General features: G+C 43.0%; 1 protein-coding gene across 1 annotated transcript in view; it reads left to right on the forward strand.

Moving 5' to 3' along the window:
• Nucleotides 1–431: 431 nt before the first annotated feature.
• Nucleotides 432–12,286, forward strand: part of LOC115254276 (chitinase-like protein 3) — a gene marked incomplete at its 5' end in the record, with an annotated part of 35,178 nt that continues 23,323 nt past the window's right edge. Inside the window, 1 exon segment of the mRNA XM_062844842.1 lies at nt 432–556. Within this exon segment, the coding sequence (XP_062700826.1) occupies nt 432–556 (125 nt within the window).

A 12,286-nucleotide genomic window follows, 5' to 3' on the forward strand; every position in this document is an offset into this window, starting at 1 on the left:
GGTACGATTTTCACGAAATCCGGCCAATTTGTATGCTTTGCGGACGATGTTCATTTATATTTATGACATGTTAGTTTACTATTCGCCTTATATTTTTGAACGATTTTGATAACACGTGCCTTGTAATCAATCGTCCATGCAGCCAATGTACATACGAATGGGAATTCCAATACAATAACAAACATCACTATAATAGCAAAGAAATGCCAATCACCCCAGTCCATACACTCCCAAGGTGAATAATCATGGTTGAAGCACTTGATGACCGTAGCAATAGATTATATGCCACGCCACTCCTCTACCAAATATCCGGTCACTCCACAGTCAAAACCCGCATAGACCATCGAATATATCACCACGAAAAAAAAAACCTTTATTATCGTCACCCAGCACTAACGTGATTTCGTTCTACTTTCTTTGTTTTCCCATAGGAAGAAACACACCTACATCCAGGGATGCCTCCTGTTGGCCCTGTGCGCCATGTCCAGCGTGGCCGTGTACGCGACCTGGACGATGATCTACCGCCAGAATCTAATCATTCCACCGACACTAATCGGTAAGTGCACTCCATTGTATTACATACTGGCTTATAGGCTGTTTTTTGGTTTCGGTTTCGGATTCCAATGGGGGTACGACGGGTCAAGCCTCGAGCCCTGAGCCCTGATAACTTAATCAGGATTTATTGCTGACGTTGGGTGCGGGTTTGGGCATGGCCTTTCGCTTTTTTGGTGGGGTGGCTTTTTCGTTTTGGTTGATTACGGTTGGACACGGAAACGGCCAACCAAAAATTCTTCTTTGTTGTGGAATTTTCGTTCGTTGTTTCAGAACGTCTAGCAATTCATTGTTTTCCACAAAATGAACTGCGCATATTTCCCAAACCCCAAAGTTTGCTTTCTCTGATAGCGTATAAACCGCCGTCACGACATGTGAATCACAAAGGAGGATTTACTCATGGTGGCAGTCGAGTCGGCATAAGGCTGGATGTCGTTGTGGCAATTGTTGTGTGCTAGTAATGGACGTGTAAATTGGAATTAATTAGACACGTTACACGTCGTATTTTGTTTCATGTGCAACGATAAGCAGGGCCGCTTTATCTTCAAGAGATTTTATTCATCACAGAAAAAAATATTCATGTAAAATTCAGCGAGAAATCATGCACATAAAGGGACACATAAAGGGAATGCTAGAGTTAGTGCATATTTACATGAGATATCATTGGGGGTGAAAGCTCAGGTAAAATATTATCTCCTGGGCGCCCATTAAAAACACCACCCCCGGCGAAGACTGGCGCTCGAGCCTAGCTATTTAGCACTGTAGTTGGAGGAAATGCCAATGCAGAACCCGTAGCTTCCGGGAAGGTAAGCCCAGCTCCCTGGGTTAGTGGGTTGGTGTCAGGCCCTGCGAGCCAGCCGTAAAAAAGACTAGCACCGGAAAATCAACAAGAGAAGAATGCGAACCGATACCAATGGCGACGACCACAGCGACGAAAAGGGACTTGCGATTGGAAGCTCGGTACGTGGAACTGCAGATCTCTCAACTTCATCGGGAGCACCCGTATACTCGCCGATCTAATGAAGGACCGCGGGTTCGGCATCGTAGCGCTGCAGGAGGTGTGTTGGACAGGATCCATGGTGCGAACGTTTAGAGGTAATCATACCATCTACCAGAGTTGCGGCAACAGCTTTTATAGTGATGGGCGACATGCAGAGGCGCGTGATCGGTTGGTGGCCGATCGACGAAAGAATGTGCAGGTTGAGGATCAAGGGCCGATTCTTCAACATTAGCATAATAAACGTGCACAGCCCTCACTCCGGAAGCACTGATGATGACAAAGACGCATTTTACGCGCAGCTCGAACGCGAGTACGACCGCTGCCCAAACCACGACGTCAAGATCATCATAGGGGATCTAAACGCTCAGGTAGGCCAGGAGGAGGAATTCAGACCGACGATTGGAAAGTTCAGCGCCCACCAGCTGACGAACGAAAATGGCCTACGCCTCATCGATTTCGCCGCCTCCAAGAACATGGCCATTCGTAGCACCTTCTTCCAGCACAGCCTCCCGTATCGTTACACCTGGAGATCACCACAACAAACGGAATCGCAAATCGACCACGTTCTGATTGATGGACGGCACTTCTCCGACATTATCGACGTCAGGACCTATCGTGGCGCTAATATCGACTCCGATCACTACCTGGTGATGGTTAAACTGCGCCCAAAACTCTCCGTTATTAACAACGTACATTACCGGCGGCCGCCCCGGTACGATCTAGAGCGACTGAAGCAACCGGATGTCGCCACCGCATACGCGCAGAATCTCGAGGCAGCGTTGCCGGACGAGGGTGTGCTCGATGTGGCCCCTCTAGAGGACTGCTGGAGTACAATGAAAGCAGCCATCAACAACGCAGCCGAGAGCACTATCGGGTACGTAGAACGGAGTCGACGAAACGATTGGTTCGACGAGGAGTGCAGAGCGGTTCTGGAGGAGAAGGATGCAGCGCGGGCGGTAATGCTGCAGCATGGAACCCGACAGAATGTGAAGCGATACAGACAGAAGCGGAAGCAGCAGACCCGTCTCTTCCGGGAGAAAAAGCGCCGCCTGGAAGAAGCGGAGTGCGAGGAAATGGAACTGCTGTGCCGTTCACAGGAAACACGCAAGTTCTACCAGAAGCTCAACGCATCCCGCAAAGGCTACGTGCCGCAAGCCGAAATATGCAGGGATAAGGAAGGGAGCCTCCTGACGGACAAACGTGAGGTGATCGAAAGGTGGAAGCAGCACTTCGACGAGCACCTGAATGGCGAAGAGAATGTAGGCACGGAGGACCAAGGCAGCGGAGGAAATGACTATGTTGGTGCAGCAGAGGACGGGAACGAACCAACTCCCACGCTGAGGGAAGTTAAGGATGCCATCCACCAGCTCAAAAACAACAAAGTGGCTGGTAAGGACGGTATCGCAGCAGAACTCATCAAGATGGGCCCGGAAAAGTTGGCCACCTGTCTGCACCAGTTAGTAGTCAAGATCTGGGAAACCGAACAGCTACCGGAGGAGTGGAAGGAAGGGATAATCTGTCCCATCCACAAGAAAGGCGACAAGTTAATGTGTGAGAACTTTCGAGCGATCACCGTTTTGAATGCCGCCTACAAAGTGCTATCCCAGATCATCTTCCGTCGTCTTTCACCTAAAGTAAATGAGTTCGTGGGAAGTTACCAAGCCGGTTTCATCGACGGCCGGTCGACAACGGACCAGATCTTCACCGTACGGCAAATCCTCCAGAAATGCCGTGAATACCAGGTCCCAACGCATCACCTGTTCATCGACTTCAAAGTGGCATACGACAGTATCGACCGCACAGAGCTATGGAAAATTATGGACGAGAACAGCTTTCCCGGGAAGCTGACTAGACTGATAAGAGCAACGATGGACGGTGTGCAGAACAGCGTAAGGATTTCGGGTGAACTATCCAGTTCATTTGAATCTCGACGGGGACTACGACAAGGTGATGGACTTTCCTGCCTACTATTCAACATCGCCCTGGAAGGTGTTATGCGACGAGCCGGGCTCAACAGCCGGGGTACGATCTTCACGAAATCCAGCCAATTTGTCTGTTTTGCGGATGACATGGATATTATTGCCAGAACATTTGGAACGGTGGCAGAACAGTACACCCGCCTGAAACGTGAAGCAGCAAAGGTCGGACTGGTGGTGAATGCGGCTAAGACAAAGTACATGCTGGTAGGTGGGACTGAGCGAGACAGGACAAGCCTTGGCAGCAATGTTACGATAGACGGGGATACTTTCGAGGTGGTAGAAGAATTCGTCTACCTCGGTTCCTTGCTAACGGCTGACAATAACGTGAGCCGTGAAATACGAAGGCGCATCATCAGTGGAAGTCGTGCCTACTATGGGCTCCAGAAGAAACTGCGGTCAAAAAAGATTCACCCCCGCACCAAATGTACCATGTACAAGACGTTAATAAGACCGGTGGTTCTCTACGGACACGAGACATGGACGATGCTCGAGGAGGACCTGCAAGCACTCGGAGTTTTCGAGCGACGGGTGCTAAGGACGATCTTCGGCGGTGTGCAGGAGAACGGTGTGTGGCGGAGAAGGATGAACCACGAGCTCGCTGCACTTTACGGCGAACACAGTATCCAGAAAGTGGCCAAAGCTGGAAGGATACGGTGGGCAGGGCATGTTGCAAGAATGCCGGACAACAACCCTGCAAAGTTGGTGTTTGCTAACCATCCGGTTGGTACAAGAAGGCGTGGAGCGCAGAGAGCACGATGGGCGGACCAGGTGGAGCGTGATCTGGCGAGTGTTGGGCGTGACCGAGGATGGAGAGCTGCAGCTGCAAATCGAGTATTATGGCGGCAAATTGTTGATTCAGTATTATCATGAATTTGATGTGAACTAAATAAATGAATGAATCATGTAAAATTACGTTACAATCGTGTAAATTTCCGCTAATAGTCACGTAACCGGTTGGAGTCCAAGATGGTTTACGCGATGGTTGGCGGAAATTTACACGATGGTAATGTATTTTTACATTATATCTCATGTAAAAGTGCACGAACTCTAGCATTCCCTTTATGTGCATGATTTCTCGCTGAATTTTAATTACATATTTTTTTCTGTGCATTCGTTGATAAAATATATTTTTTTCTCTGCTTCTATTTTTCATTTTTGCAAACTGGAACAGATAATGCATCTCGTAGGGTATCGCGCCACTTGGGCGGTGGCTTCTATATTCGTCTGTTTTCCACTATAACTCAGTCGATTTTGAATCAATTGACTTGAAATGTTGTACACGGGTAGATACTATACTTATCTCACCACATTCCAAAAGTTTTGTCAATTGGTTCAAATTTGACTGATTTATAGTGGAAAACAGACGAATATAGAAGCCACCGCCCAAGTAGCGCGATTCCCTATTAGTATTCAAGTACTTCCACTGCATAATAGTCACAGAGCTGTAGATAGCAAGATAAAAAGGTTCACACCTAAACTATTACTTCTAGCTTTATGATGTCCTTGTGAAGGTTTTTTCCAATATCGTAAAATAAGGATGGTCCAGATAGTTCTCAAGATCACATCAGCTTCCAAATTATGAAACAAGCAACGGATTATTGTATGAAGTTTAATGACCCTTTAGAACGATATCATTGGATGACGAATTCCTATTTATATCCTTTTCATTTGCTGCAATGTTTATTTTAGAGTTTTCAATTTCAAATGAAGCTTCTCTATAAATCAGTTTTCTTCCTTCATGGTTTTCTCCAGGAAAAATTTCTTCACTGATTCCGCAGGAGGAGTTCGTCCAGAGATAGACATAGATTTCTCCATAAATTATATGAGAAAGATTTTTCTCTGAAGTTTCTCCAGAAAGAATTCAGATATTGATCCAGGAGATACATGATTGGAATTGCTCCTGCAGATTCATGATATTTTTTTGAGCTCCTGCACCGATTTCTTTAAATGGTTTATCAGTGATTCCTCTTGAGGTTCAATTCTGGAAATACACCAAGAAGTTTTTCGTTTTTTTTTTCAAAAACTTTTCCAGAGTTTCCACAGGAGTTTCCTCAAGAAATTCACCAAAAGTCCAAATAGGAATTTCTACAATTGTTGCTGCCTGGGAGAGTTTTCCTAGGATCCCGGACATCTTTTTGAGCAACTTCCGGAGAAACTCATAGAGAAAATCTCGAATGGACTGCTGAAAGAACTACTGGAAAAATCCTGGAGCAACTCTGGGAAGAACTTCTGAAGAAACTTCTGGAGGCATTATTACAGGAAATATTTGAGAATTGTTTAAGGAACTTCTGAAGAAACTCCCAGATAAACTGAAAGAGGAACTCCTGAAAAGTTTCCACCTGAGGAAACTCTTGGAGGAATTTCTAAAGAAACTATTGTTGCAATTTCTGAAGAAGTTTCTGTAGAAACTGCTGGTGAAATTTCTGGAAGAATTTCTGTTGGAAATCTCCTGGGGAAGTTGTTGGTATAAACTCATAATAATAAATATTCTGGAAGAACCCCTGCAGTGCGGAAACGTTTTTGGTAAGGCAATACTGTTGTAATTAGTGAATGTGACCATACCCACACTAGATAGACGAAAAAAAGCTCTGGATTCAGTATGAGAGCTCGGTTGTCTCTTATTTTATTTCAAAGTATTCCGGGGAAGATTTCAGAATATCAAACGATCAGATTTTAATAGAAGATTCAATTTATGCTATCTAATGGGGAATTTGACCCTTTTACTCTGAAAGAGATCCAGAAATACAGCGTAACGGGACACCATCGTAAAAAAAATACCTATTTTGACTCAACGCCAAGAAAGTTGCTACTTTCTCCAAACAGTTTGCAAAGTTTCAAGTAGTATTAGAATAATATAAGTAATCATCCTTATTTCGATGCAAAAAGAATCAAAATCGACAGCAGGAGCCCGAATATTATTCAACGAAGTTCAAAAACCGCGGTGTAGAAGTACGTGGAATGTGTCCAGAGGATTTATCCAGGGATTTCTCGTGAAATTTCTCATGGGATTTCCTCCAGGAGCTCCTATTGGCCTTCCTTTGGGAATTCGAGAAACTATTGCTGCGATTTTCCAGCAATTTCTCCTAGAATTCTTTCAGAAACTCTAACTGTGATACCTTCAGGAATTCTACTCGGTATTGCTCGAGAGTTTTCTTCTAGCATTCCTGGTGAGAATCTTCCTGGCAATCTTCCTAGTATTTTTCCGGAAATCCTTTCGGTGATTCTTCCAGAGATTTCTTCCAGGATTTATCCAGAATATTCTACTAAGATTTCATCCAGGAGTTCTACCAGAAAATTCTGATGGGATTTCTCCAGGAACTCATTTTGGTCTTTCTCTATGTATTCCAGCTGGGACTCCTCAAGAAATTCCAACTGGGGCATTTCCAGAGGCTCCACCCCATTTGGCATAAAACTGTTTGGCATAATGCCATTTCACAGAAGGACCATTTAGCATAACGACCATTTTGCATAATGCTGTTTGGCATAATATGAGGAACAGCCTTCTTGGTAAGAATGTGCATAATCCTTGTTATACCAAATGACCATCATGCCAAATGGGGTAGACTAATTTCCAGACATACTTCAAAGGATTCATCTAGGGATTTCTCCTTGTATAATTGCAACAATACTCTCGCAAAATCTTACTGTTGTTCATCCAGAAATATCATCAGGGACTGTATCTATGGAGTCCTCCAGAATACCTTTACTGATTTTTTCCAATGAGAACTGTACTGCCGTTCTACGCCCGATTGTCCCATGTTATATGGGAATCTCATATCATATATAACGGCAGTGTAGGTATTCCTCCTGGTATTTATTCAAGGAACTTCTCATAGGATTCACGGATTCACCTGAAATTCCTGATGGGGTTTCTCCAATAATTCTTTTAGTGATTCTTCTAGCAAAATCGTACTAGGATTTCTCTCGAAATTTCGTCTGTGATACATTACAGAGTTCTACGAAATTCTCCAGAAAACCCTTCAAGAATTCTTGGTAGGATCATTCAAGACAATCTTCTTGGGATTATTCCAGAAGTTCCTCCAGAAATTCCAGCTGGGATCCCTCAGTCAATTGTAAATGTGGTTCTGAAGATTCTTAGAAAAAAAGCAATTCTTAGAAGCATTCTGGGATGTATCATTGTAAACCCCATCAGGAATTCCGGAGAAAATCCAAAGAGAAACTTCTGAAAGAACCGGTTGAAGCATTCTGGAGGAATCTCAGGAAGATTTTCCGGAGGAATTCCAACAAGAATGCAAGGATGAATTCTTATATAAATTACTACGAGAACTCCTGAAGGCATAATAGTTAGAATTTCTGGAGGAAGAATTGCTGGAAGAACCGCAGAAGAAGTTATTTAAGAAATCCTTGGAGGAAGGCCACGAGGAATTTCTGGAGGAATCTTTGAATAAAATCTCTGGAAGAATTCATAGATGAGTCCTTAGAGAAATCCCTGGAAGAACATCCGCATGTATTTCTGCTAGACTTTCAGGAAGATTGCCCGGAAGGTCCCAGCAAGAAAGCTGGAAAAAGTTCAAGAATTCCTCCCTGATTTTTCTCCCAGAATCCCATCAGGAATACATAGATCCCTCCAGATTTTTTTTTCAAGTTTCCATCCTGATTTATGTATCCAAGGGTTTCTCTATTTCTTGCAAGAATTTCTTCAGGTATTTCTTCGTGTGTTATTCTTAGAATTCTTAAAAGGGTTCCTGTAGGATTCCTTCCAAGTTTTCTCTAGGTCAGAAATGGTAGATTTCTTTGCTTTTTTCAGTTTATTCCAAGAAATGCTCAGGAAATTCCGCCAGGGAATTTCCCAAAATTCTCGAAAAATTCCTGATATTTTCAGGAACTCTTTCAAGGGTTCCTCCGGGAATTATCCTTTCTTAATTTTCTATTGCAAGCTTTCTAGAAGCTAGAATTCTTGCAATTAATCGTTTAAAATTTCTTTTTTTTATACATTTGTGCAGCTTTTTTTTGAAGCGTTATTTTATTAAGATTCCAGAAAGAATTTCTGGTAAAATTCTTGAAAAATGTTCCGTCGTAATTGTGGGAGTAGAATAAGGTGGGGAGAATGTTCGAAGAGCATTTTTTGAAAGTTTTTGAGGTATCTGGGAAATTAACATAAAAGTTGTAGCTTGTTACCTTCTGCACGAACAGCATTCCGGCTTTGTTTGCTTTCGAGCAGTTCCAGTGACGATGTCGAGCGTTCATAGGGTATGTGTTCCATCATTAATCTCACGCTCCCATATTCATCCTATTCGAAAACAAACGATTACGGCACCGATTGATTTCGTTCTTTTTGTTTTCATGGGTGCTCACTTCTAACAAAAAATACAAAAATAAGAAACAAAACAAACAGCGCATCAATCCTTTGTTTTTCGTAGGATGAAAATGGGAGCCACATGCTTAAGAAGGGAACCAATACCCTATCACCCACTATATGAAACGGTTCAGCGATCCTGGTCAAAGTAAAAATGTCGCGACGAAACTGTGTTCAGGCTGCCCTCCTTCTGGCTCCTGATAAGTAGACGGCAATGATGTGTACGTTGCCGTCGTCCGTGGTATTCGTAATGCCTACACTTTCGTTGATTTTGGTTGAGATGTTAAGCTCTGCAAACTTCATACCTTTACGAAGTTGGAAGTGCGTTCAAAATGAACGCAGTTCGTATAAAAAAGACTGATAGTCAGCTTTCTACATAAAAATAGTAAAAAAAATCGAAGGGTAACGTTTTTGAGAAATTGAAACTATGTGACATTTACCATTGATCCACGATGGCTATAACTCTCAGTGTATTTTTTTCTAAAAGTCCTTCATGTATCCTTAAATATCTTCGAAGACATCAATTTAATCCAACAAACCGTTTTCAAGTTATAGTTTTTTGAAGAAGATTTTAAGGTTTTTTCATACGTCCTTTTCAAAAGTTACTCACACTCACTCATGTATCTTGAGCACCACTACCCATGAGGCCAACGTAAAAGATCTCCATCCTGGATGGCTGCTTGCTTTAGCCTTGACATATGTATGTTGATGTTGCATGTTTGTGTTTTATGCATTTGCAATGTTCCGCTTTTTCGTATCCCATTAGTTCCCAAATATGGGGCTCGATGTGGAAAATAAAATGAGCATTTGCAGGGTTCTGCTAACAGTTGTCCGTATTGTGTCGCCCAACGTGGGTCACGATGCATTTGTAGTGTTCCGCAGAATTTTTAGTCGCAATACTGGCGCCCACTGTGGGGTGACACAATACGGACAACTGTTAGCAGAACCCTACAAATGTTCATTTCATTTTTCGCATCGAGCTCCGTATTTGGGAACTACCGTCTACCCCCGTTGGTTTGAACGACACTTGATGCAAACCAGCGGGGTTCATTTTTAATTTGAACTTCTAGCAACTCTGTTTGCAACGAAAAACACACTACTGGCAACCTGATTTGGTGTTTTGTTTTGATTCTGCGTTCCGTTTCACACTGTTCCATTGGCAGAATGAAGTTTGAACGATGTGCAGATTAGAGGGGGTCATACTAAAAAGTGTTCATATCACATGCGATCAAACTAACGGGGGTAGATGGTACTGGGATACGAAAAATTCCAATTCATGGAAAATTCTTCGATTGTTGCAAGGAGTGTGTTACGTTCGTAGATTGTTATGAACATTTTGTCAGTTTATTTTGTATGTTATACTGCGGCTTGTACATCTGTCCCTAAATATTGATGTGCATTTTGTAGCGCTCCAGTAATTTCGGGAAGCGATCCAGTACAAAACACGCAAGCCGTCCCCTAACACGGACACCAAACGACAGACGGTCTTGTGTTGTTGCCCAAGTCAGGATGCTCCCTTAGCATGAGAAACAACTATGCGAACGAAACGACAATCTGCCAGAAGAAATACGATTACGATTGACTGATGGACCAAGAACAATAATGAAACCTTGCCATCCTATTTAGATAACTGGGCAAAATTTATGTTAGGTGTTGCATGTTTGTGTTTGGTGCATTTGTAATGTTCTATTTTGCTTTACGTATCCCATTAGTTCCCAAATATGGGGCTCGATGCGGAACATAAAATCTGCATTTGTAGGGTTCGGCTAACAGTTATTGCCCGTATTGTGTCGCCCAAAGTGGGGCACAATGCATTTGTGGTGTTCCGCAAAGTTTTTAGTCGCTTCAATTGTTTTTACCTACCGTTGAACAGTTATGAACATCCAAACTTTTCAGCAGTAAGTAGATTAAAAAGTATATCCAAAAATATCCCCAAATGAAGCTCCAGTGTTACAACGGCCCTGGGCATATTGCGATAGTGCTCTCGAAAAGAACAAGAGTGCTAGCACGAGTGTTTGCGTGTTGAAACATTTCGCCTTGCATTAGCGAACGACATACGTGTGCGCGAGCAGACATGGTAATGAAAGTGATTTATTCGGCAGTAAATGGTTTGCTGGAAGTGATGACTCAAGATGTTCATAGTACAGTCATGATATTGCAGAAATTTGTGATTTAGATTAAGAAAAAAATATCCGAAAATTTCAGACAGCCTCAACTTATGTTTTACTTTGATATTGACGGAGCAAATGCACTGCAGTATGAAACAACCATCATGTTTGCTGAATGCTTAACTAACAAAATAGTAATTTCAATCATAATATATGTTGTTTCTAACCTAAAAATTTGGTTTGAAAAAAAAAATGTGGCTGTTAGTTTTTTATACAGGTTTTTACTAGCGAATGTATTCCCGGAACGACACAATATGCGGCCATTTAAACTTGGTTTTTGTTTTCTACAAAAGTGGCAGTTGATTTTACTAAACATTAAATTGTTGATTCACAGACAAACAGACGTAACACTCTTCAAAACGGCTTGGCACATGCATTTAACGATCAATTCAAATTTCATTTGATTTGCGCGATCGTTCCACCAGATGCGCTAGTGTTCGATCGCTTTGACGTTTGCTAGTGTACACGTTGCTGAATGATGCAAACGAAAATTACAGGCAATTTGTGTAGTAGTGCGCGTGTCAGCAAAACGTCAAATCGAAATCCGTCATGGCCGACAGTGTCAGGCGCGGTTCTACCAACAGGTGGCAGTGTGCTCATGAAAATGACACCGGGCAGAAGTTTTTGATGAAGTTCCTCTAAGAGTTACGTCTGTTTGTCTGTGGTTGATTGATTTGTCTTTATTTCAGAGACATTAGGTTGTTTTGGTCGGGGTGGAAGCTCAGGTAAAATATTATCTCCTGGGCGCCCATTAAAAACACCACCCCCGGCGAAGACTGGCCCTTGAGCCTAGCTGTTTAGCACTGTAGTTGGAGGATATGCCAATGCCGTAGAACCCGTAGCTTCCGGAAAGGTAAGCCCAGCTCCCTGGGTTAGTGGGTTGGTGTCAGGCCCTGCGAGCCAGCCGTAAAAAGACTAACACCGAAAAATCAACAAGAGAAGAATGCGAACCGATACCAATAATGGCGACGACCGCAGTGACGAAAAGGGACATGCGATTGGATGCTCGGTACGTGGAACTGCAGATCCCTCAAATTCATCGGGAGCACCCGCAAACCCGCCGATATAGGGGAGACTGGGTAGTGGGTAGACTTGATCGCTTTTTCTTAATTTAACTGTAACTTTAAGGAACACACAAAACTAGATCTGTTTTCCGTACAGAATGGCAGGGAAATATATATTGCAAATTTACACACAACAGAAGGTCTTTAAATTTTTGGTAATGTTGTCGAATCTGTGTTTTTATGGGGGCATGTCTTATGATGTATTT

The sequence above is a fragment of the Aedes albopictus genome, chromosome 1 (genome assembly GCF_035046485.1).
Source record: "Aedes albopictus strain Foshan chromosome 1, AalbF5, whole genome shotgun sequence".
Classification (NCBI taxonomy): domain Eukaryota; kingdom Metazoa; phylum Arthropoda; class Insecta; order Diptera; family Culicidae; genus Aedes; species Aedes albopictus.